The following is a 25,568-nucleotide window of genomic DNA, read 5'->3' on the forward strand; positions in this document are numbered from 1 at the left end:
GTCATTGACAGCGCGAAGCGGCGGCCGGTGCCGCAGTAGTGAGCGGCGGAGTAGGAGTGTGAGTTGAGCTCCTGACAGGCCAGGGGGCCTTCGAATGGCGCGGCGGGGAGGCCAGGGGTTTGCAGCCAGGGCGGCGGGTTTGTGGTCTGCAGTGTCGTGAGGCTGGGGGAGGAGTTTGGAGGCCCAGCAACCTGACTCCGGAATCAGGGTTAGGGGGCGTGTTGGAGGGGAGGCTGCGTCCGGGCCGGCTGAACCGCGCGTTAGCCAGGTCTGGGGCTAGCAGAAACCTTAGGGTCGGGACTAGGGTGAGGGTGGTGGGTGTCCAGGGTCTGGGCAAGATTATCTCCAGGGGTTCAACCTTGGAGGTGGGTGGACCACGCTCATGAATCTCTCCTCCTCCCTCGCTCGCTTGCTCTCGGTGGCTCACGCGGGCTGCAGGTGCAGCATGTCTAGTCTGGGGGCCTTGGGTGGCACCCGCGCCGGGCTAGGACTGTTGCTGGGCACCGCCGCGGGCCTTGGATTCCTATGTGCCCTTTACAGCCAGCGGTGGAAACGGGGCCAGAGCCAGAGGCAGCCCAGCTCCCTGGACTACATGCAGACTTCAGAGCCTGGACGCCAGGGTAGGAGACGGTCTCTTGAGGCCGGCCTCAGTGACTGCTGAGGGGTGGGCCTGGGGTCGGGGCTGCCTTTAGCAGAATCTGTGGGACAGGACAACGGAGGAAGGAATAGGAGGGTGGGTGCGAGGCCCGAGAGTTTCACGTTTGGGGAAAGTTTATTGAAAAGGAAAAGCAGTCTTCCTCTTCTGTCGTCTTTCTCCTGTAATTGCAGGAAAGTATACTGCGAAAAGGCTTAGCTTTCACGTTTAGTTCTGGCCACAGGAGTGCTATATATATATTAAAGGCACTTGATTAGTGTGGGTGAGCTGTTTAATAAGTAGAGGAAAAGTCCAAAAGAAGGTAAAAGGAAAAACTAGTCTTGTAGGAATTAAAATTTTTTGAGGCTTATGTATTAAATTAGGTGTTAAATTTTGCAGGCACCTTGGAGACTATCTAGGCCAAGTTTTTAAAATCCTTCTTATAAGTCGATATTGAAAAAGATTGTGTAACTTTCCCGAGGCTGTCACAGAGCAAGTAAGTGGCAGCTGTGCTGCTTGCTCTCCTGAGTGGCCTGGTCACCTGTTCCTGTGGACTTTCCACAGCATGGGGCTGGGAGTGCACTTACTGCAATTGAAGCTGAATATGGCTGGGAGCCAGCCACGGCTGAAATGGGTAGTGCTTTCAGTTTTGTAAAAACTTTCCTTAACTAATTGGAGCAAAGCATCTAGGGCTGGTTCAAACCACTCCCAGGTGTGTGTGATAGAGGAGCATTCAAATCATCTCACCCTGTGTTAATTGGGCACAAGTGTTGCCTCTGATTACCAAATGCCAGATGGTTTGGAAAAGTTCGTTTTTGAAGTCTTCAAAGAGTTGTCACCTTAGATTGCAATCATTTTTCACCATTTTATAGCACTAGGTAGTAACCTAGTGTTGCAAATGTGCTTGTCCTTCCTTTCTTTTCCTTGTATTTTGTTTGTTTGTAATTTCTTAGCTCTAGTGTTTCTTCTGCTGAGGTTGGGAGAAAGTGGCCACATTCCCAGGGATCTTTCTTGCTTTACCTACTGGAACACTGTTGGGTGTGTATTGTAATCTGGCCTAGATTGTTACTAGATTTCCTTTAACAGCTTTATGCTTGCTTGGACTGTGGGTCCTGCCTTACTGGTTTCTTCTCTGTTTTTACATTTTCCAGTCCACTTGCCTTAGGTAGCTGTCAGTTTTCTAGCATTTACTGTTAGCATTTACCTAGAGCTCAATTCAGGGCTCGGCAATGGTGTTTCTCCAGTGGGGTTTGGGTGGGCTTTTCCCAGTGTACCTTTCCTCTCAGTAACTGCCCCTTTTCTCCTTGCCCCTCTCTGATGATACTAAATGAAGCTCTTGAGAGGAGCTCAGAGTTTTCTTTGCCATTCTTTGTAAAATGAAAGATCAGAGTTTGAGTGAGCTCCATTTTATTTTGCTGTGGGTTAGTATTGACTGCCTGGGATTTGGGCATGAAATATAGTCAGATAAAGGGTTTTCTTTTACTCTAGCAGGACAGCTGTCCTTCCTTCTGGATACCACACTCTTGTGAGCATTTTACATGATCTGCCATGATATGCAGTACTGCTGAAGGGCCCTGGTGTGGAAGATTTTTGGAACAGAGGGCTCTTGTTTGGAGGTTGGGACCTTGATTTTTTTCTGGATCATTACCTGGGACTCGTGAACATATGCTCTCTGAGCCTCAAAGATCTTTGTAAATTGAACTCCAGTGAGAAACAAGTGTTTCTGAATTCTGGGTGCAAGATCGTTTCCTCACTCTCTCCCATGGGCATCAATGTCTCCTGTCCTCCTTCCTGCAGTGAGGCCGTTGCGGGCAGCTCCAGGTGAGGCTGGTGATGCTGCGGTGCTGCCGAGCCTTCCACGAGAAGGGCAGGAGGAGGTGCTGGGCCGTCTGGAGTTTGTGCTGACCAGCCTGCTGGCGCTGCGTGGGGAGGTGGAGGAGCTGAGGCGCAGCCTGCAGGGGCTTGCTGGGCAGATTGTGGGCGAGGTCCGGTAAGTAATGCAGCCTCCTTTTCTGCCTTGTCCCCCGCTCCCCAGCTTTTTCCCTGTCCCTACAGCTTTTCAGCCTTTGCTGTCCGCCTGTCTCAGGACGAAGCCAGTTTTATAGCTTCTCACCTAATTGGCAGGGAAGCCATGTGCTTGATTCCTTGCCTTGCACAAGTTCTTGCTGCTTTTGGGCCCTCATGGTCTCTTGTAGCAGCTGAAATGCTTTGTTCTGACTAACCTGGTCTGCCGTGCAGGCTGGGGCCAGCGAGCTGCCCTGCTTGCTCTCCTGAGGGTAGAGACCCAGGATTTTCTCTGCTTTTAGCTCTTTAATGAGCAGCAGTAGTAAGAAGCTCCCTCATGGTGAGGGGAAAGGCAGGCTGGATGGGGCCCAATGGCACCTTCTAGAAACGAGCCTGCTTTTCAGATCCCACCTGGAAGAGAACCAGAAAGTGGCCCGGCGGCGAAGGTTCACATTTGCCCGGGAGAGGAGTGACTCCACTGGCTCCAGCTCTGTCTACTTCACGGCCACCTCGGGAGCCACGTTCACAGATGCTGAGAGCGAAGGCGGGTGAGTCTTCTCTCCTGGAGACAGCTGTGGCTTCAGCCAGGTTACGTTTTGTAAAAGTAATGTTTATAATGGAAAATTCACACCAAGCTGCTGTAAATAATTTTTGGAACAAGGTAAGGGTATAAATAAATGAAATACAGAACAGTTGAAATAAGAAAAACCATCCACCAAAAACAAAAACACCACTTCTTACCTAAAAAAGAAAAACCATCCACCTTATGTCATCCAGACAAGTTGAAATGTTAACAGTGGTTAGTGCTTGCATCTGTTATTTTCCTCCGAGTAGGTTTGTTTTTTATGTAGTTATTATATCTTTTACTTTTGTTTTCCTGTAACATTGGTTGGGCGTTTCCCTGTTTTACCACAAGGACTTTGTAAGCTTTGTCTTAAGACTGTTTCCTTCACTGAGTGGCTGGGCCAGGTCTACAGAGCTCTGTAAGCACTAAGCATTCTCCCTCCCTCAGGAAGTTCTCTTCCCATGGGAGAGGCCTGCTCATGCATCTTTGCCATCTTCACAGGTGGGCGGTGACTCACCTGAGTAATTGGTGGCCCAGCAGGTCTGACCATAGGCCTTACTGTGTGTGAGACAGGGCCGCAGGCAGGAGTCTGGTGGACAACCCCCAAACTTGGGCAGGCAAAGGGCTGCCCTTTTTGAAACTTTGGTCCCAAGGACGGAGTCTGAATGAACATCTTTGTTGGGGCGCCCGATGCTGTAGGTGGCAGCATCTGCCCTTCTCTGCTGTGAGGTCCAGTCATCCAGGTGGCCTCTGTGAGGTCTAGAGGCTGGTCTCTCCTTGGTGGCCTCTGATGACCTTTCTTCCTCCTCAAGGAAGAGCCTGGCGAAGTGAACAGTCAAGCCTTCTGTCAGGTCAGAATGACTGGTTTAGCTAAAAACATGCACACAGAAACTAAAAGCTAAAACCAGCCATTCAGGATGATCTTCGCAGCCTGTCCCTCTTCAGCTGAAAACACTTTATAGTATTAACTACTGTTTATCCTTCCTCTGTAACAGACACTGTGCAAGGCACTTCAGAGGTATTTCCTCATTTAATCCTCACAAGGTTCCTGTGAAGTAGGTGATGTTCTTTGCCCTGTTTCTCAGACAGAGACTTGAGGCTTAGCGAGGTTTGATGCATGCTTTCCCAGGGTTATACAGCTCCTAAGCACAGGCTCAGCCAGGCTCATCTGCCTTCTGAGGCATGGCTTGGTCGTCAGGGCACAGAAGGGCCTTCACAAGAAGACGTGTCGCCTGCAGTCCCGGGCAGGTCTTCCCATTGATTAAGAGCTGCCTCAGGGGCTTCCCTGGTGGCACAGTGGTTAAGAATCCGCCTGCCAATGCAGGGGACACAGGTTCAATCCCTGTTCTGGGAAGATCCCACATGCCACGGAGCAACTAAGCCCGTGCGCCACAACTACTGAGACTGCGCTCTAGAGCCTGTGAGCCATAACTACTGAAGCCCGCGTGCCTAGAGCCCATGCTCCACAGCGAGAGAAGCCACTGTAATGAGAAGCCTGTGCACCGCAACAAAGAGTAGACCCTGCTCGCCGCAACTAGAGAAAGCCCACACACAGCAACGAAGACCCAATGCAGCCAAAAATAAAAAAAAAAAAAAAAAAAAAAAGCTGCCACGGCTCACTGCCCAGGGAAGACCTGTCCAGAGCAGTACGGTCTGTTCAGTACATCGTCTTCAGAAGTTTCAGCCTTGTTTTCTTGTTTGAACCATTATATTCTCCTGCCTCCTTATGTGGTTTTCTAAGAAAATTAAGAGTAGTATTTCTCTCTTTTTCTACGTCACTGCCATTGGGCATCTGTGCTGAATTTAACTATTGCTCAGGTGCCTCTTGAAATAAGTGAGGTCTTGGTAAAAAGCTTTGGTCCTCCATTCATGACTGCTGTTGCCTGGGTTGTCTGATCCCTATTATCTGTATTCTCAAGGGCTCAAAGAAGTAGCCCTTTTCTATTCAATTTACCTAGTACCTCTGGGCTGAAGCATGCTTCTAGAGGGCTGTGTTAGAGGGGGCAAAAATGAAATTAAAATTTGACACATCTGGGAACTTCCCTGGTGGTGCAGTGGTTAAGAATCTGCCTGCCAACGTAGGGGATATGGGTTTGAGCCCTGGTCCAGGAAGATCCCACATGCCATGGAGCAACTAAGCCTGTGTGCCACAGCTACTGAGCCTGCACTCTAGAGCCCGCAAGCCACAACTGCTGAGCCTCTGTGCCACAACTACTGAAGCCCGTGTGCCTAGAGCCCATGCTCCGCAATAAGAGAAGCCACCACAGTGAAAAGCTGCGCATCACAACGAAGAGTAGCCCCCGCTCGCCGCAACTAGGAAAAGCCCCCGTGCATCAACTAAGACCCAACACAGCCATAAATAAATATATTAGTTAATTAAAAAAAATAAAAATGGACACGTCTGGATTGAAAAGAAAGGACAAAATAGTTGATAGTGGGCCCTGAGACTTAAGGAGCATCTCTATGCGACCCAAGGAAGCCGATCACTTGCCATTTGAACTTTATAACAGCGTAGAACAGAAGGAGAGGTCACAGCTCTGCCCAAGACCAGGATACTAGAACTCAGACCCCTTAGTGCTGATCTTTAGTAATTGTACAAACTTCTGGGGGTAGTGAGAGCCAGAGTGATTAACCAGGGAAGCGTGCAGGTGCTTCACAGCTTGGGATGCTCACTGGGGCTCCCAAGGCCATAAAGGGCAGGACTGGGCTGCCAGCCACCTGTAGTGGTGGGAGAGGAAGGGTGTCTTTCTTAATTACAGCTCTAGCAGGCTCAGCCCCATGATCGACCCTAAGGCATGTGGAAGCCGATGGTCGTGCATGGTTCAAGACTCTGGTTTAGCTGGCTGCTATCTGGAGCAGTGGCCACGGTGAATCATTCATTTTGCCATGGTCATGGTCCAGGGGGAATTCTGGGAGGAGACCAGAATTCTTGAATGACTGGTCTGGAATGACTTTAAACATGTGGGCCCTGGGGAAGGAGAGCTTTTTTGAGGGATGAAAGAATAAGATGATTTGATGGGCTACTCTACTCCACTGAAAGCTGTGTTCCCTCTTTCTTCCAAATAAATAGCAACTTTGAGCTCCCAGAGGATCAACTGAATGTGGTAGAGTCAGAATCACTGGGTGGGTCTGTGAGCTTGTCCTCAGAGCATTGTTCCAAACACAGCTTTAGTTCCCTCCCTGTCAAAACCTAACTTGCCCTACAGCTCCTCTGGCAAGCCTTCCCAGGCATCCCCGCCAAGAGCAACTGCCTGCAACCTCATTGCCACTCCTTCTTGGGCCTTTATCACCTCATTCTGCTAGGTCTTATCTTCCCCCACCACTGAGAGTCTCTCAGGGTCAGGGCCCAGGCCTGGTTGTCTTTGAATGCCTCAGCTCAGCACCTCTAATGGGGCTTAGGAGTTGAAAGAAAGAAAAGTAATTGCCAGGAGGGGGTGCGTCTATAACCGAGTTTTTGATCACTGACCTGGGGGCTCTCCTCAAGGAGTAGAGGTGGCCTCCTTGCTTCAAGGGAGCCTTGGGTCCTCGCCCTGCTGTGGGAACAGTGTGTCCTCCTGAGTGCACAGGTCCAAAGGGCCTTTTCAAAGGTCTCTGCAGTCTTTGACTCATCTCAAAAGCTGCCGGGCATGTTAAACAAAAGGGCCACCCCTTTTTCTCTGGTGGATTTCTCCAGAGGCTGGGTTGGTGGTCCAAGAAATGTGAGAGAATGCTGTGAATGTCGAGACAGCAGCCCTTGAGCTCTGGCATGTGAAAACTCTCTTTTGGAAGAGATGGGGCTGGAAGCCCATGGAAGTCCAGGTGGCCGGTGTCTGTATTCACTCAACAAGTGTTTGCCAGCCCGCTGCATGTAAGGCAGCAGGGCTGCAGATTAGTGAGGCAGAGCTCCTCGAAGTGGGGCTGAGGTGCAATAAAAGGTCTCCTCACCACGCCGGCCTTGCTAGAGCCTCCCTGTCTCACAGGGCTCTACCAGCTCTCACTCTGGGTGGCAGCAAGGCCCCTCCTGACCTCTCCTTTTCCTTGTCCAAGTGAGCTTCCTGGCCATTAGGACCCAGCAGGATCACAGCATTGCAGGACCTTCCTCTTAGCCTAGCTCCCTGGAGAGACTATGCTGATGCCTGTGCTCCAGCAGGGATGAGAGCAGGGGTCCTTCCCCGGGAGATTCCTGATCTGCCAAGGTAGCCTTCAGCTGAACAGGGAATGGGGTCTCCTTTTTGCAGTGGGAGATGATGAGACTCAGGCTCGCACCCCCCAAAAAATCCATTTACTCATTTTACCTTTAGGCCTGGCTGGGCTGAGTAGGGGCACTGGTAGATGCTGATTTGGCTGATTTGACTTTCTCATTTGGGGCAGGTTATTGTCTAAGCCTAGGAATTGGTAGCGAGTTTCTCTAGGCTGTCTCTGTGGTCTTGCTCATCATCACCCAGGTTGGTTGTGAAATCTGATACCACTTTTCCTTGTCCCTTTAATTTCTGAAGTTTTTACTGCAAATTGCTAGAGGGGAGAGATACTTGGATAACCTCTTAAAAAGCAAGGTTAGGAAGGTTACAGGTTACCTACAGGTACCTCAAAAGTTCCTGTAATAGATGTAACTGGAGCCCCTTTGTTAAATGAGTCTGAAAGCTCCTCTATAAAGAAACAGCATGGGGCTTCTCTGGTGGCGCAGTGGTTGAGAGTCCGCCTGCCGATGCAGGGGACACGGGTTCGTGCCCCGGTCCGGGAGGATCCCACATGCTGCGGAGCGGCTGGGCCCGTGAGCCATGGCCGCTGAGCCTGCGCGTCCGGAGCCTGTGCTCCGCAATGGGAGAGGCCACAACAGTGAGAGGCCCGCGTACCACACACACACAAAAAAGAAACAGCATGCATGGATTGGGCATCAAGTCTGGTTTCTCACCTGCTGCCTTCTGGAGCCGGCCCCCTCGTCATCTCTGGCTTTCTGGATAAGAAAGACAGCACTTCGGCCCACAGCATTCAGCCCCTGACCTTAGGCTGTCTTGTATTGACTTTATTCGTACATGTCTCTCCTTCAGGTCTGATCGCTCCAGTCATAGGGGTCCTACCCCTTTCATTCCAGGACAGAGGCTTATCCTTAAGTGACTCAAAGATCTTCCTTGTGCCTTGGAACCTTCTGGCTTTGATGGAATTTTCTTCTCCTTCACTCAGTCTGGAGGGCTCTTTGGTATCTGGTTGTGACCCCTGGAAGCCTTATCTTCTGCTCTACTCGGTTTTTGTCTGATTCATTTGGCAAGTAGGGAACACACCATAATCAGCTGCTGGTGGAGGCCAAGATCCAAGGGAAACTTGGCTTCCTCTTCAGTGGCTGCCTCAGGGCTGGGCTCCCTAGGAGACATCTGGCTCATAGTGGCCCCACAGACACCTTCCCAAGGGATTGTTCGCATCTTTCTCCTTTCCTGCTTCCAGCTGCAAAAGGGCCCCTCCCCAGCCCTGGCAACTTGCCAGGGTTTTCAAGGGCTACTCCTGTTGTGGTTTAGGTTTGGTTGCTGACTTGGGACAGAGGTATACACTGAATTGAGAAAGAAAATGTGGGTATCTGTGGCCGCCCATGGCCACAGAGACTGGCACCCACCCATGTTGGTTCTGGCAGGTGCATTTGGCTGATAAAGCAAAAATGACTGACAGACCCTTAGCCTGGTGAGCCATCTAGCTCAGGAGATCAGCTCCACCTACATCTTAAGGCTGTTTTTTTTTTTAACATCTTTATTGGGGTATAATTGCTTTACAATGGTGTGTTAGTTTCTGCTTTATAACAAAGTGAATCAGTTATACATATACATATGTTCCCATATCTCTTCCCTCTTGCATCTCCCTCCCTCCCACCCCTCCAGGTAGTCACAAGGCACCGAGCTGATCTCCCTGTGCTATGCAGCTGCTTCCCACTAGCTATCTACCTAACGTTTGGTAGTGTATATATGTCATGTCTCTCTCTCGCTTTGTCACAGCTCACCCTTCCCCCTCCCCATATCCTGAAGTCCATTCTCTAGTAGGTCTGTGGCTTTATTCCTGTCTTACCCCTAGGTTCTTCATGACATTTTTTTTTCTCTTAAATTCCATATATATGTGTTAGCATACGGTATTTGTCTTTCTCTTTTTGACTTACTTCACTCTGTATGACAGACTCTAGGTCTATCCACCTCATTACAAATAGCTCAATTTCGTTTCTTTTTATGGCTGAGTAATATTCCATTGTATATATGTGCCACATCTTTATCCATTCATCCGAAGATGGGCACTTAGGTTGTTTCCATCTCCGGGCTATTGTAAATAGAGCTGCAATGAACATTTTGGTACATGACTCTTTTTGAATTATGGTTTTCTCAGGGTATATGCCCAGTAGTGGGATTGCTGGGTCATATGGTAGTTCTATTTGCAGTTTTTAAAAGAACCTCCATACTGTTCTCCATAGTGGGTGTACCAATTCACATTCCCACCAGCGGTGCAAGAGTGTTCCCTTTTCTCCACACCCTCTCCAGCATTTATTGTTTCTAGATTTTTTGATGATGGCCATTCTGACTGGTGTGAGATGATATCTCATTGTAGTTTTGATTTGCATTTCTCTAATGATTAATGATGTTGAGCATTCTTTCATGTGTTTGTTGGCAGTCTGTATATCTTCTTTGGAGAAATGTCTGTTTAGGTCTTCTGCCCATTTTTGGATTGGGTTGTTTGTTTTTTTTGTTATTGAGCTGCATGAGCTGCTTGTAAAATTTGGAAATTAATCCTTTGTCAGTTGCTTCATTTGCAATATTTTCTCCCATCCTGAGAGTTGTCTTTTGGTCTTGTTTATGGTTTCCTTTGCTGTGCAAAAGCTTTGAAGTTTCATTAGGTCCCATTTGTTTATTTTTGTTTTTATTTCCATTTCTCTAGGAGGTGGATCATAAAGGATCTTGCTGTGATTTATGTCATAGAGTGCTCTGCCTATGTTTTCCTTTAAGAGTTTGATAGTTTCTGACCTTATATTTAGGTCTTTAATCCATTTTGAGCTTACTTTTGTGTATGGTGTTAGGGAATGATCTAATCTCATACTTTTACATGTACCTGTCCAGTTTTCCCAGCACCACTTATTGAAGAGGCTGTCCTTTCTCCACTGTACATTCCTGCCTCCTTTATCAAAGATAAGGTGACCATATGTGCGTGGGTTTATCTCTGGGCTTTCTATCCTGTTCCATTGATCTATGTTTCTGTTTTTGTGCCAGTACCATACTGTCTTGATTACTGTAGCTTTGTAGTATAGTCTGAAGTCAGGGAGCCTGATTCCTCCAGCTGTTTTTCATTCTCACGATTGCTTTGGCTATTCGGGGTTTTTTGTGTTTCCATACAAATTGTGAAATTTTTTGTTCTAGTTCTGTGAAAAATGCCAGTGGTAGTTTGATAGGGATTGCATTGAATCTGTAGATTGCTTTGGGTAGTAGAGTCATTTTCACAATGTTGATTCTTCCAATCCAAGAACATGGTATATCTCTCCATCTATTTGTATCATCTTTAATTTCTTTCATCAGTGTCTTGTAATTTTCTGCATACAGGTCTTTTGTCTCCTTAGGTAGGTTTATTCCTAGATATTTTATTCTTTTTGTTGCATTGGTAAATGGGAGTGTTTTCTTGATTTCACTTTCAGATTTTTCATCATTAGTGTATAGGAATGCCAGAGATTTCTGTGCATTAATTTTGTATCCTGCAACTTTACCAAATTCATTGATTAGCTCTATTAGTTTTCTGGTAGCATCTTTAGGATTCTCTATGTATAGTATCATGTCATCTGCAAACAGTGACAGCTTTACTTCTTCTTTTCCGATTTGGATTCCTTTTATTTCCTTTTCTTCTCTGATTGCTGTGGCTAAAACTTCCAAAGCTATGTTGAATAAGAGCGGTGAGAGTGGGCAACCTTGTCTTGTTCCTGATCTTAGTGGAAATGCTTTCAGTTTTTCACCATTGAGGATGATGTCTGCTGTGGGTTTGTCATATATGGCCTTTACTATGTTGAGGAAAGTTCCCTCTATGCCTACTTTCTGCAGGGTTTTTATCATAAATCGGTGTTGAATTTTGTCAAAAGCTTTCTCTGCATCTATTGAGATGATCATATGGTTTTTGTCCTTCAATTTGTTATTATGGTTTATCACATTGATTGATTTGCATATATTGAAGAATCCTTGCATTCCTGGAATAAACCCCACTTGATCATGGTGTATGATCCTTTTAATGTGCTGTTGGATTCTGTTTGCTAGTATTTTGTTGAGGATTTTTGCATCTATGTTCATCAGGGATATTGGCCTGTAGTTTTCTTTCTTTGTGACATCCTTGTCTGGTTTTGGTATCAAGGTGATGGTGGCCTCGTAGAATGAATTTGGGAGTGTTCTTCCCTCTGCTATATTTTGGAAGAGTTTGAGAAGGATAGGTGTTAGCTCTTCTCTAAATGTTTGATAGAATTTGCCTGTGAAGCCTTCTGGTCCTGGGATTTTGTTTGTTGGAAGATTTTTAATCACAGTTTCAATTTCAGTGCTTGTGATTGGTCTGTTCATATTTTCTGTTTCTTCCTGATTCAGTCTTGGCAGGTTGTGCATTTCTAAGAATTTGTCCATTTCTTCCAGGTTGTCCATTTTATTGGCATAGGTTGTCCATTTTATGGCATGATCTTTTGTATTTCTGCAGTGTCAGTTGTTACTTCTCCTTTTTCATTTCTAATTCTATTGATTTGAGTCTTCTCCCTTTTTTTCTTGATGAGTCTGGCTAATGGTTTATCAATTTTGTTTATCTTCTCAAAGAACCAGCATTTAGTTTTATTGATCTTTGCTATCGTTTCCTTCATTTCTGTTTCATTTATTTCTGATCTGATTTTTATGATTTATTTCCTTCTGCTAACTTTGGGGTTTTTTTGTTCTTCTTTCTCTAATTGCTTTAGGTGCAAGGTTAGGTTGTTTATTCGAGGTGTTTCCTGTTTCTTAAGGTGGGCTTGTATTGCTATAAACTTCCCTCTTAGAACTGCTTTTGCTGCATCCCATAGGTTTTGGGTCATCGTGTCTCCATTGTCATTTGTTTCTAGGTATTTTTTGATTTCCTCTTTGATTTCTTCAGTGATCACTTCGTTATTAAGTAGTGTATTGTTTCGCCTCCATGTGTTTGTATTTTTTACAGATCTTTTCCTGTAATTGCTATCTAGTCTCATAGCGTTGTGGTCGGAAAAGATACTTGATACAGCTTCAATTTTCTTAAATTTACCAAGGCTTGATTTGTGACCCAAGATATGATCTATCCTGGAGAATGTTCCATGAGCACTTGAGAAAAATGTGTATTCTGTTGTTTTTGGATGGAGTGTCCTATAAATATCAATTAAGTCCATCTTGTTTAATGTATCATTTAAAGCTTGTGTTTCCTTATTTATTTTCATTTTGGATGATCTGTCCATTGGTGAAAGTGGAGTGTTAAAGTCCCCTACTATGAATGTGTTACTGTCGATTTCCCCTCTTATGGCTGTTAGTATTTGCCTTATATATTGAGGTGCTCCTATGTTGGGTGCATAAATATTTACAATTGTTGTATCTTCTTCTTGGATCGATCCCTTGATCATTATGTAGTGTCCTTCTTTGTCTCTTCTAATAGTCTTTACTTTAAAGTCTATTTTGTCTGATATGAGAATTGCTACTCCAGTAGCAATTCTCCAATTTCTTTTGGTTTCCATTTGCATGGAATATCTTTTTCCATCCCCTTACTTTCAGTCTGTATGTGTCTCTAGGTCTGAAGTGGGTCTCTTGTAGACAGCATATATATGGGTCTTGTTCTTGTATCCATTCAGCCAATCTGTGTCTTTTCATGGGAGCATTTAGTCCATTTACATTTAAGGCAATTATCGATATGTATGTTCCTATTCCCATTTTCTAAATTGTTTTGGGTTCGTTATTGTAGGTCTTTTCCTTCTCTTGTGTTTCTTGCCTAGAGAAGTTCCTTTAGCATTTGTTGTAAAGCTGGTTTGGTGGTGCTGAACTCTCTCAGCTTTTGCTTGTCTGTAAAGGTATTAATTTCTCCATCAAATCTGAATGAGATCCTTGCTGGGTAGAGTAATCTTGGTTGCAGGTTTTTCTCCTTCATCACTTTAAATATGTCCTGCCACTCCCTTCTGGCTTGCAGAGTTTCTGCTGAAAGATCAGCTGTTAACCTTATGGGAATTCCCTTGTGTGTTATTTGTTGTTTTTCCCTTGCTGCTTTTAATATGCTTTCTTTGTATTTAATTTTTGACAGTTTGATTAATATGTGTCTTGGTGTATTTCTCCTTGGATTTATCCTGTATGAGACTCTCTGTGCTTCCTGGACTTGATTAACTATTTCCTTTCCCATGTTAGGGAAGTTTTCAACTATAATCTCTTCTAATATTTTTCAGTCCCTTTCTTTTTTTCTTCTTCTTCTGGAACCCCTATAATTCGAATGTTGGTGTGTTTAATGTCCCAGATGTCTCTGAGACTGTCCTCAGTTCTTTTCATTCTTTTTTCTTTATTCTGCTCTGCAGTAGTTATTTCCACTATTTTATCTTCCAGGTCACTTATCCGTTCTTCTGTCTCAGTTATTCTGCTATCGATCCCATCTAGAGTATTTTTCATGTCATCTGTTGTGTTGTTCATCGTTGTTTGTTTCATCTTTAGTTCTTCTAGGTCCTTGTTAAATGTTTCTTGCATTTTGTCTATTCTATTTCCAAGATTTTGGATCATCTTTACTATCATTATTCTGAATTCTTTTTCAAGTAGACTGCTTATTTCCTCTTCATTTGTTAGGTCTGGTGGGTTTTTATCTTGCTCCTTCATCTGCTGTGTGTTTTTCTGTCTTCTCATTTTGCTTATCTTACTGTGTTTGGGGTCTCCTTTTTGCAGGCTGCAGGTTCGTAGTTCCTGTTGTTTTTGGTGTCTGTCCCCAGTGGCTAAGGTTGGTTCAGTGGGTTGTGTAGGCTTCCTGGTGGAGGGGACTAGTGCTTGTGTTCTGATGGATGAGGCTGGATCTTGTCTCTCTGGTGGGCAGGTCCACGTCTGGTGGTGTGTTTTGGGGTGTCTGTGGACTTATTATTATCCTCTCTGCTAATGGGTGGTGTTGTGTTCCTGTTTTGCTAGTTGTTTGGCATAGGGTGTCCAGCACTGTAGCTTGCTGGTCGTTGAGTGAAGTTGGGTGCTGGCGTTAAGATGGAGATCTCTGGGAGATTTTTGCTGTTTGATATTAGTTGGAGCTGGAAGGTCTCTTGTGGACCAGTGTCCTGCGGCGGCAGAGGCCGGCGTGACGTTGTACCAGCCTGAGGCGCACCGTGCGTTCTCCCGGGGAAGTTGTCCCTGGATCCTGGGACCCTGGCAGTGGCGGGCTGCACAGGCTCCCCGGAAGGGGGGTGTGGAGAGTGACCTGTGCTCGCACACAGGCTTCTTGGCGGTGGCAGCAGCAGGCTTAGCGTCTCCTGCCCGTCTCTGGGGTCCGCGCCTTTAGCTGTGGCTCGCGCCCATCTCTGGAGCTCCTTTAAGCAGCACTCTTAATCCCCTCTCCTCGTGCACCAGGAAACAAAGAGGGAAGAAAAAGTCTCTTGCCTCTTCGGCAGCTCCAGACCTTTTCCTGGACTCCCTCCCGGCTAGCCGTGGTGCACTAACCCCTGCAGGCTGTGTTTACGCCGCCAACCCCAGTCCTCTCCCTGCGTTCCGACCAAAGCCCGAGCCTCAGCTCGCAGCCCCGCCCGCCCTGGCGGGTGAGCAGACAAACCTCTCGGGCTGGTGAGTGTGGTCGGCACCGATCCTCTGTGTGGGAATCTCTCCACTTTGACCTCCGCACCCCTGTTGCTGTGCTGTCCTCCGTGGCTCCGAAGCTTCCCTCCCCACCCCCCCAGCCACCCGCAGTCTCCGCCCTTGAAGGGGCTTCTAGTGTGTGGAAACCTTTCCTCCTTCACAGATCCCTCCCACTGGTGCAGGTCCTGTCCCTATTCTTTTGTCTCTGTTTTTTCTTTTTTTTCTTTTGCCCTACCCAGGTAGGTGGGGAGTTTCTTGCCTTTTGGGAGGTCTGAGGTCTTCTGCCAGCGTTCAGTAGGTGTTCTGTAGGAGTTGTTCCACGTGTAGATGTATTTCTGGTGTATCTGTGGGGAGGAAGGTGATCTCCGCGTCTTACTCTTCCGCCATCTTCCCCTCGTTCCACCATCTTAAGGTTTTATCTTAAGCTTTTATTTCTTTATTTATAAGAAGAATACATGCTCGGTAAAGCAATCATATCTAATACTGAAGTATAGGGGGAAAAATTAATTCCTTGACCCTGCGAGATCTACTGCCATTTTGGTACATACCTTTCTAGGCTTTCTCTTTTTGTCTGTTTTCTGGCAGACTTGGTGGTAGCTAAGCAGGGGATTCTCATACTGGCCTCTGACTGTCACAGGGCCCCAGCCCATACTTCCCATAGGAAGCTTTCTCTCAAGGACTAATTCCTGCCCCTAAGTGGAGGGGAATGGTTCTTAGTTGGTGCTTTGGACAACAGTGCCGTGGAGAGTGCCTCTTTGTGGGTGGAAGCAAGACCCCAGGGATCTGAGGCTAAGGAATCCCTCCCTTGACCTTGTCATTTACATTTCTCTGCCACAGTTACACAACAGCCAACGCTGAGTCTGACTATGAGCGGGACTCTGAAAGGGAGAGTGATGACGACGGGGAAGATGAAGTGAGCTGTGAGACCGTGAAGATGGGGAGAAAGGATTCTCTGGACCTGGAGGTGGCTTCAGGCCCGGCACCTGAAGCCCTGGAGGCTGGTGGCTCCCCTGGCCCAGAAGATGTGCTGGCCCTCCTGCAGCAGGCAGACAAGCTGCGCCAGGGCAGTGAGCAGGGCAAGCGGGAGGGCTTGCAGCTGCTGCTCAACAACAAGCTGGCGGTGAGGCTCCAACTGCCTGTCTGTCCTCCATCCCCCACTAACCCCCCGCGAATGTGTCACTGACCCTGCGAGGTGACGTGGGAAGGGAAGTGAGGGTGAGGTGGCTAGGTCTGCATCTGCACCCAGGGTTGTACATCCTCTTCCTGGGAGGCTGAGCACCGGCCCTGTGTGCTGCCTGCCCCAGCCAGAGCTGCTTTCTCTGCCAGCCCCAGGGCAGTCGGCTGCCTCCTGTAGAGCTACTGCAGAAGAGCTCCTCCTCTCACCTTAAGGAGAAATGTGGAAAGAACTAGAATGTTTTTCCCTCTTTTATTTCCCTTGAGGCAGAGCCACAGCTGCCTACCCCATTTAAAGCTTTCATCACAAGTGACAAGTGTTAGGTCACTAGGTCACTCAACCACAATTCCCTTCTCAGGTTCACTGCCAGAATTTATGCTCACCTGGCTATAAATGCCCCCAAAGTTAGAATTTCCTTTTTCTTGGGCATTTTCACAAATTTTTCATTGTTAGCAAGACTTCTCTGTTGTTGTGCCTCATTACATGTTGGAATTGACCTTTCTTCCTCACAGTATTAAAAGGCCAGAATGCCCTCACTCTGTGGGTTGTGCAATCTGTTGACTAGGGATAATGTCATCAGCTAACTGCAGGTGAGAGGTCACGTGGGGTGGCCTGATGTCAGTGTGCATAACACACTCAAAGGTAGAGTGTGGGGAGAAGGTCGAGCCCCAGTTCTCTGCAGCTGAGAGAAGGGGGCCTCATCCCTCTGTTTGGTTTGCAGCATGGAAGCCAGCAGGACTTTCTCTGGCGCTTGGCCCGGGCCTACAGTGACATGTGTGAGCTTGCTGAGGAGGCAGGTGAGAAGAGGTCCTATGCCCTAAGTGGTAAGTGCTGACAGGTTCCTGGTGGGAAGGCCACTGACTGACTCTGAGGGTGGAGCCAGCCCATCAGCTTGGGGCCCAGGGGAACCACCAAGACACATGCTGTCAGTACAGCTGGGGCTCTACTACTCTTTGGGACAGACTGGCTCCCAGAGACCCCTGCTTCCTCCTGGAGACAGAGAGCAACCTCTGCTTCTCCGCATGGCATGGTGCTTGAGTCACACGGGTATACACGACTTTAGGAGTACAGTTGAACCTTGAACAACAGCGGTTTGAGCAGCACACGTCCACTTATATGTGGATTGTTTTTCAATCCACAGTCCATGGTTGGTTGGACCCAACTATAAACTACATGTGGATTTCTGACTGGGCAGAAGGCCGGTGCCCCGAACCCCCACGTTGTCCAAGGCCAATTGTAGTTGTATCATATTAGCACAGTTCTGTGTTCTCATTCCTCAACTACAAAAGGCACAACCTTTCTTAATCTGAGGAGGTTGTTTTTGCTGTTGCTTAGGAATCTGGTTTCAGTTATGGAGCCTGTGGGGCAGGTGTTTAAGAATGAGTGGAGTATGTTTGGTGAGTGCCCAGAAGGAGCAGTTTGGGAGAATACTGCTAGGTTAGAAGTCCCTGGGGTCTACTTAGCAACTCTGTTGTCAAAATCTGTACCTGGGGGTGTAGGGTACATCTGACTTGTGCCAGGTTCAAGGCCTGTCCTTCTCTGTCATGAGGTCATTGAGAACCCTGGGACTTTAAAAATAGAGACTGGTTTTATGGGGAAGGTGATGTGTCCTGCCTACCTACACACCCTTTGAGTCAGGCACCATCAGTGGACTTCCAGATCTTGTGGTTCAGTTATCCAAAGTTAACTGCTTTCCCACTTTTATAAGTACAGTCCTGCAAACATTGAATCTTTGATAATGTAGAGTGACAGTACCTCAAGATCATTATTCTAAACAGTTACAGAATTCTGCCAATATACAAAGGTCAATTGAGTTGAATGTTTGATATAGATCTTCAAAAAAATCCCTGGAGGGGCTTCCCTGGTGGCACAGTGGTTGAGAGTCCTCCTACTGATGCAGGGGACACAGCTTGCTTCTTTTCAAAACAGTTTCTGCTTCCCCTCTTAAATTTCAGGTGAGGATTTTGATCAGCCTTCGGGGCTGTTTTTTGCACTTTTGGTAGCAACAACCACCTTTCCTTTCCCTTTTGATCATCTCTGTGTACTAACAGCCAACATGAACCCTACAGGTGGAGGTGGGGCAGTGATTAGAGGAGCAGCGAAGCCTGCACTGGTCTGGTCTGGCTTCCTGAGTATAGCACCTTAGACAAATCTGTTCCTCCTGGAGGTCAGAGGACTATGCAGTATCTTTGAAGACTCTGCTCTGGGATCCTAGCTTTTTAGGACCAACCTTGCTGGACCTTAAGTTCTTCATTTTGTTCTTTCTCTAGAAGCTGGACCACCAGGAGGCAGCGGGAACTGGTTTGCCTCATTCTTCACCGTTATTTTCCTAGTGAGATAGTGCTTTGAAGGGGGCGGAGAGAAGTCCCCTAAGAGAAAATGTCCCTCAGTGGTGGAGCCATATGGTTCTTCTGCTTGGATAGGGGAATGTAGGGTTCTCATCTGCTCTCTTTAAATGTATTTGTTGCATATACAAAATTATACCATGATTACTATCACTTAAACATGAGGAAACATTTCAGAATAGCCAGCCTATCACCTCAACCCATTACTTTTGTTCTCTGTCTTCCCTTCCAAGCCCTCACCATTTAAAAAATTTTATTAATTTTAAATTTTATTAAAGTATAGTTGACTTACAATGTTTCAGATGTACAGCAAAGTGATTCAGTTATACATATATATACTTTTTCAGTTTCTTTTCCATTATAGTTTATTACAAGATATTGAATATAGTTCCCTGTGCTATACAGTAGGTCCTTGCTTACTTAATATGTAGTAGTCTCTATCTGTTAGTCTCAAATTCCAAATTTATCCCTCCCCCCTTCTTTCCCCTTTGGTAACCAGTTTGTTTTCTATATGAGTCTTGTAAGTAAGTTTATTTGTACCTTTTCTAAAAATTTTTTAAATTCATTTATTTATTGGCTGCATTGGGTCTTTGTTGCTGCGTGTGGGCTTTCTCTAGTTGCAGCGAGTGGGGGCCACTCTTCATTGCGGTGCAGGGGCTTCTCATTGCGGCAGCTTCTCTTGTTGCGGAGCACAGGCTCTAGGTGTGTGGGCTCCAGTAGTTGTGTCACACGGGCTCAGTAGTTGTGGTGCGTGGGCTCAGCTGCTCTGCGGCATGTGGGATCTTCCCGGACCAGGGCTCGAACCCGTGTCCCTTGAATTGGCACGTGGATTCCCAACCACTGTGCCACCAGGTAAGTCCCTATTTGTATCCTTTTTTTTTACATTCCACATATAAGTGATATTATATTTGTCTTTCTCTTCATTTAGTATGATAATCTCTAGGTCTATTCATGTTGCTACAGGTGGCATTATTTCATTCTTTTTTTTTTATGGAAGCCCTCTCTGTTCTAATCAGATTTCCCATTTTGCAGTGTTCTCTTTTCCCATGTGTAGGTGTGATGGTCCTCATCTGAAGGGCTCCAGCTCCTTGACATTCTAGGGGACCCATGTCAAGAGCCTACATGTGTTTAGGCCTTGATTTCTGTTAGTTTGGGTGCCTGGAAAACTTGGGGAAGAACTACATGAAACTCATCTTTGGTCAGATCCCAGTCCATTTGGCTCTGGTGAGGAGTTCTGGCCTAGGGCCATGATTAATGTTCCTAGATCATGGATCTTTTTGAGAATTTGTTTTTAATGTTTATTTGTTTGGCTGCACTGGGTCTTCATTGCTGCACACAGGCTTTCTCTAGTTGCGGCGAGCGGGGGCTACTCTTTGTTGTGGTGCACGGGCTCTAGGTGTGCAGGCTTCAGTAGTTGTGGCACATGGGCTTAGTTGCTCCGAGGCATGTGGGATCTTAGTTCCCCGACCAGGGCTCGAACCCGTGTCCCCTGCATTGGCAAGCGGATTCTTAACAACTGTGCTACCAGGGAAGTCCCCCTCTTGAGAATTTGATCAAAGCTGTGGACCCTCTCCTCAATAAAATGCACATATACCTAAAATTATATACAACTTCAGTGGGATTCATGGACACCGTGAAGCCTATCCAGACCCCAAATCAAAAACTCTCCAGGGTAACGGTCTACTGGGGACAGTTTCTGATTGCTTTTGAGTCCTTTTATATTTGAAATGCTTCAAGCATATCAGGTAGGTATTATAAAAATAAGGGAGCTGGGGCAGCTGACGATGGATAGGGAGAACAAGGTGAAGCAGAAGTCATCCCTGAAAAGCTATTTGCAGCTCTTCATTCTGCTCAAGTGCATAAGTATTTACAAGTCCCGTTCGGGTGGGGGTTGGTGAGAGCAAAAGCAGTCATTTTTCCCACAGCCTTTCCCGTGGAAGGGTGCATAGGAGCCCTTGTCAACTCTGGATCACCTCTGTCTTACAGGAAAAGAAGCAGCGGAGGCCGCTCTGGAGAAGGGGAATGAGAATGCTGAGTGTCACCAGTGGTAATAACACCCCACAGGGTCCCAGGAAGAGCCAGCATGGGTTAGAGTGGAGGAGAGCCCTTTTGTTTCTCTGCCCTGTGGCCAAAGAGGCATTTGCCAGAGGCACCAGGAGAGGGAGCTCTGGCCTTTATTTTCATATGTCCCATCCTTCCCCAAGCTAGGGACCCAGGGGAGTTTGCTTTGGGAAGTGCCTTGGGGATGAGGCAAGGGGGAATAGTTTTTCTTTCTGGTGAAGCTTGGAGAAACGAGTAGCTTTGGTAGTCACCCCTGGCTACAAAACTTGTGGGTTCTTGGCTCCTCAGAGAGGCTGGGACGGTGGCAGTTCACCTCTCCCACACAAGCTCTTCATTCCCCTAGCTGCAATCCCTGGCTGGTGGTGGACTTTGGCTTCTTCGCTTGGCTCGCGTGAGGAAAAGTAGATGTGAGCTCACTCCCAGGAAGTTCAGTAGTCACTAATATTACAAAACCATCAGCCCTGTCTGTGGTCTGACGTGAGGCAAAGTTCTGCCAACCCATGTGGGTCAGGGGCAACCTGTGTCCTGGGGGCGTGCTTCCAGCGCCTCAGTTTTAGTGAAAATGTTCCTTTTCCACCTCCCTGCTTCCCATAACCCTGCCCTCAGACTGTGAGCTGGGAGAGGCTGTTTCTCTATCTGTTGCTGAAACTTTGTCTCTGCAGCGCCTCTTCTCAGAGGCCAGGTCATTGTTTCTTGGGAGTCACAGGTGCTGTTTCCCTGTGGGCTCTCTTGGGGCTCCTGGGGTCCCAAGGATGGAAATTGACCTCATACTTTCTTAGCTTTTCCTGGGGAACAGCTGTTTGGACTAAACTGGAAATGAGCCTCTGGAAGTATCCGATACAAATACCCCCAGATATTTAGTGAGTACACAAAAAAGCAACTTGGGCCTTTAGACACTCATTTGTCAACTGTGCTTCTAGAAAGGATGCAGAGGGGATGGGGGTAATATCTTCTGCCTTTGTTTCTGAAGGCAGAAGATAGGAAGCTGGCTGCCTTTGTTCTCCTGGGAGGGAGGATGTAGAGGAGAGGGCTGAAATCGGAGGCCTTTTCTCCCTCCTCTGCTTCTGTTGGTTCCCAAGCTAACATTAGAAATTTCTAGAGAATCCCATTCCCAAACAGCTTCCCAGTGATATACCTGTATACTTCCAAGGCTAATGAGACCTTCTTCTTCAATGTCTGCTCAGGAGACAAAAAGCAGTGTACTCAGGTCTCTCATACTTTGATGCTGATTTTTAGATACCTGCTTAAGTGTTTATGATAGCTATGGCTATACTCATTATGAGGGGAAATTTGGACTGAGACCTTGCCTAAATATTAAGTATAAGAGAGCTTTAATGTGGAAGACCCACCTTTTTTGTACCTAGGGTACTTTGGAGAATTGTGAGCCTACCACTGTATCTGCTAAAGAATATGAATTGGGACCACAGGTCTGTGAAAAGAGGAATTAAGTACAGATGGAAATGATATTTTCATCTCTGGATAAGGATGCAGGCGCAGTGCAATTGCCCATGGGTGGGAATCCCAATACTGGCAGGGACGGTACTCAGTCCTTGTCCCTGAGCTTGCTGCTGCTTCCCCCTAGGTATGCAGTGCTTTGTGGTCAGCTGGCTGAGCATGAGGGCATCCAGAGGCGCATCCAGAGTGGCTTTAGCTTCAAGGTGAGGAAAGGCTTCTCCTCCTTCCCTGGTGGTGGTCTAGTCCAGATTCCCTGCTGCATCCTAGCTCCTTGCAAAGGTGTTCCTGCAGCCTCTGTGACTTGCCTCTGTTCCCTTAGTAATTCTGCTATCTGATGTTAGCTTATATTTATATTTTCCCCTCAGGAGCATGTGGACAAAGCCATTGCTCTAAAGCCAGAAAACCCCATGGCATACTTTCTCCTTGGCAGGTGGTGCTACCAGGTAAGCTAAATTTCAGGGCTTGACATAAGGGCCCTAACTAACTGTCCTGAGACACTGATCACCTTTACAAGGAAGAGCAGGGTCCTCAGCCTGGTCTGGCTTATGTGTTATTTCCTCTAAGTGGTCACGTTAGTGGTGATTAGACCCAGTCCTATTTGGCCCTGTTTGCTTTCAGTACAGAACATTCAGTGTTCCTAAAGGTACTTAAGTTTTTAGTCACACCTTCATCTCTTGGTGGCAGGTCTCTCACCTAAGCTGGCTAGAAAAAAAAACTGCGACAGCCTTGTGTGAAAGCCCTCTCGGTGCTACTGTGGAGGATGCCCTCCAGAGCTTCCTAAAGGTATTGGGGAAGGAAGGGAAGGGTGGACAGCAGCCAGAAAGGCCAGAGTGACCTTACTTTTCCTAAGGACATTATTGGAAGGGGTTATAAGTAGAGGGCAGCTTTATGTGTGCCTGTTCTATGGGAAAATCAGAACCATCAGAAAAGCTTATAAAAAATATAGATTCACTGAATCAAGCTCCAGGTTGGGGACTGGAACTCTCTAATAAACTTTAGCCTGACTTGGACTTTGGAACACCTTACTGAAATGTGTTCTCCCTTCTCCAGGCTGAAGAACTACAGCCAGGATTTTCCAAAGCAGGAAGGATATATATTTCCAAGGTAAACTCACCTGCCTATTTCAACATAGATGAAAGTATGTGTGTTGATATTTCTAGGAACTCCTGAGGGCACACATATTCATCCCCTTCTAGTCTCCTGGTGGCACTTCTCCCAGGTTTTCACTGTTGTCTCTTCTCAGTGCTACAGAGAACTAGGGAAAAACCCTGAAGCTAAACGGTGGATGAAGTTGGCCCTGGAGCTGCCAAATGTCACTAAAGAGGTAATACTTAAGACCTTTACTAACACAGGGATCCTTCACTGAGTCATTATGTGACCCTTTCAGGAAAGAATATCTTCCCTTGAGGTCTTATTCCCTCCTTTTGCATGTGTGCTGTCTCGTATACATCTCCCCTAGGGGAGGAGACAGATTTCGTAGGTTCCAGGCTCTTCTGGGAAAGTAGGAAAAAGACTATGATAACAGCTTAGCAAGGAAGCAAAGGGCCCATTCTCAGGTACCAATGGTTTTGGAAATGTTGGCTTAGATTTTGAGTCCTAGTCTTATTCTCTTGTCTCCCTAGGATTCAGCTTTCCAGAAGGACCTGGAAGAATTGGAAGTAATTTTAGGAGAATAATCACATTTCAATGGCCTTCATGACTTGAGGGGGAAAAAATCAAGTCTTTTTTCTCTTAGATTCTGCTTAGATCAGGAAACTGAGCAAGACTGGTTAAGGGAGTGTCCTGACTCCTAGGTCTGACTGCTACCTGCCACCATTCCCCAACTTCTTCTTATTGTCTACTGGTTAACTTATTCTAATCCGTTACCTAATCTGAAATTGGGGAAGTACTTGAGGCCCGGGTTTCTGTTACTCTCTCCGTAAAGTGAATTCTTGAAAAACCAAGACTAGTATAACACCTGCCCTAGGGTACAGTGTGGGTAGAGCACTGAAGGCTGTCTTCCAACTGCTGGTGAGGTGGATGAAACTCCAAAGAGCTAGCTATAGGAACAAAACATAGAACTTCTCTCTTTTTCACTGATTAATATTCAACACCAAAGTATATAGTCCTAAAATCACACCCTAACCTACCCGGATAAAAGGTCGGAGAGTCCATGGGTATCGCCTCTTCTCAACCTATCATGTGGATTGTAACTGTATTCCTGGGCCGAGGGGCTGGACTACTTGACTTCCAGAGTCCTGGCAGCTTTTGGAACGACAGCAGTGCATAAGGCTTATGAGACTGTGAAAATGATGATCTGAGGAGTTGCCTGGAATATATTTTGGTACAAACCTGAAATAAACCAAATTTAACTAGATGTGATTATAATCCCCTTTCTATGTTTGTTATAGCTCCTTATTCTTGCTTGACACTTCCATAACTGTTTTCTACTATGAGACTATTGCAGACAAGTAGAAAAACAGTACCAAATAGTTTAGAATAAGCTCTCTGGTTAATAATACTTCCTAATACCTCCAGAGAAAATTTTAGTTAAATGTAAAACATTAAGAAGAGCTTATTTTTAGCCTAACAAGGCCTAGTCCAACTAAGCAGCTGTTCCCTGACCCTCTCAGGGCCAATAGCACAAAGCCTAATCCCATCTGAAAAGAAAATCCTCCCTACAAGAAAAATTGAGCAGTTTTTAGGTCAAGGTCACTTAAATACTTTATAGGACTAAAAGATGAGATGCTTTTATTTAAGAACCAAGCTTCCATTCCAGAATCTGTTACTGTGGCTTTATTATTTCATCCCAGGTTTGTTCTGTAATGTAGAAACGAAAGAAGGCCTAGGAGGTACTCTGTTCTATAAAGTCAGGGAACAGAACTGTTTTTAAAACAAAGTTGCATTAAATTGTATCTTCCTATCTCCCTACATATAGTAGGATCAACACTGGCAACAGCAGAGATTTGCACTGCCTCTCCTCCTAATACTAGCCGAGAAGCCCTTTGAAATTGGAAGAGTTGGTTAGAACCCATCCTGAGTAGAAGTTCGAAGAGGAAGGAGTATCTCAAACCCCTGAAGTAGAATAGAAGTTTGAAGAGGAAGGAGTATCTCAAACCCCTGAAGTAGAATAATCTGGGCAAGAACCAGCCCTATACAATACAAAACTTAAAGAATAAAAACAAAGGCCACAGGAAAGCCATGGTGTAGCCATCTTGTGAGAGCTTCTATTAGGTTAAAGGAGTATAAAATGAATCATCTGAATGTGGGACTTCCCTTTTAAATTTTCAATTTTAAAGCAATAGAAACTGATCACCCTACCCAGAGCCAAAACTATATTATGAAGGCCCTATCCTGAAATATTCAGCTTGTACCAGAATAACTCCTACAAGCGGCACATTCACTACAAATAACTACTTTATTAGCAGTCCCACATTGAATCTACTTGAAGAGCTTCCGAAATGTTTAAGATTCCAGAACTATCCTGAATTGCTCTTAGCATTAAAAGAGTAGATGGTGAAGGGCTGGTAGCCCAGCAGGCCTATTCAATACACCTTATCTAAAAAAACATTCTTATATAAGCTAATTCAGACACACA

At 46.2% G+C, this 25,568-nt stretch overlaps 1 protein-coding gene across 2 annotated transcripts; it reads left to right on the plus strand.

Annotated features, from left to right (window-relative positions):
- RMDN3 (regulator of microtubule dynamics 3) lies at window positions 1-25,538 on the plus strand. Of its 2 annotated transcripts, none has more exons than XM_029239187.1 (13): window positions 1-58; window positions 439-620; window positions 2,432-2,624; window positions 3,043-3,186; window positions 15,794-16,076; window positions 16,852-16,927; window positions 20,462-20,522; window positions 22,119-22,194; window positions 22,357-22,434; window positions 22,676-22,774; window positions 23,042-23,095; window positions 23,235-23,315; window positions 23,614-25,538. In XM_029239187.1, exons 2-13 carry the CDS (start codon window positions 446-448, stop codon window positions 23,665-23,667), a joined length of 1,374 nt encoding a protein of 457 aa, XP_029095020.1. In that variant the 5' UTR covers window positions 1-58; window positions 439-445; the 3' UTR covers window positions 23,668-25,538. The 2 variants fall into 2 exon arrangements, with proteins under 2 accessions (XP_029095020.1, XP_029095019.1); XM_029239186.1 differs by having other exon boundaries at window positions 16,852-16,954; window positions 23,614-24,342.
- Window positions 25,539-25,568: the final 30 nt, after the last annotated feature.

Source organism: Monodon monoceros, unplaced genomic scaffold (genome assembly GCF_005190385.1).
Source record: "Monodon monoceros isolate NGI ecotype Baffin Bay Population unplaced genomic scaffold, NGI_Narwhal_1 Super_Scaffold_21, whole genome shotgun sequence".
NCBI lineage: Eukaryota > Metazoa > Chordata > Mammalia > Artiodactyla > Monodontidae > Monodon > Monodon monoceros.

Excerpts from the sequence above, each read along its gene's own strand:
- RMDN3 (XM_029239186.1), top strand. The coding sequence starts at position 446 with ATGTCTAGTCTGGGGGCCTTGGGTGGCACCCGCGCCGGGCTAGGACTG. Across the intron at positions 22,195-22,356 it reads AGAGTGGCTTTAGCTTCAAG|GAGCATGTGGACAAAGCCAT; the intron begins GTGAGGAAAGGC and ends TTTTCCCCTCAG. Across the intron at positions 22,435-22,675 it reads TTGGCAGGTGGTGCTACCAG|GTCTCTCACCTAAGCTGGCT; the intron begins GTAAGCTAAATT and ends TCTTGGTGGCAG.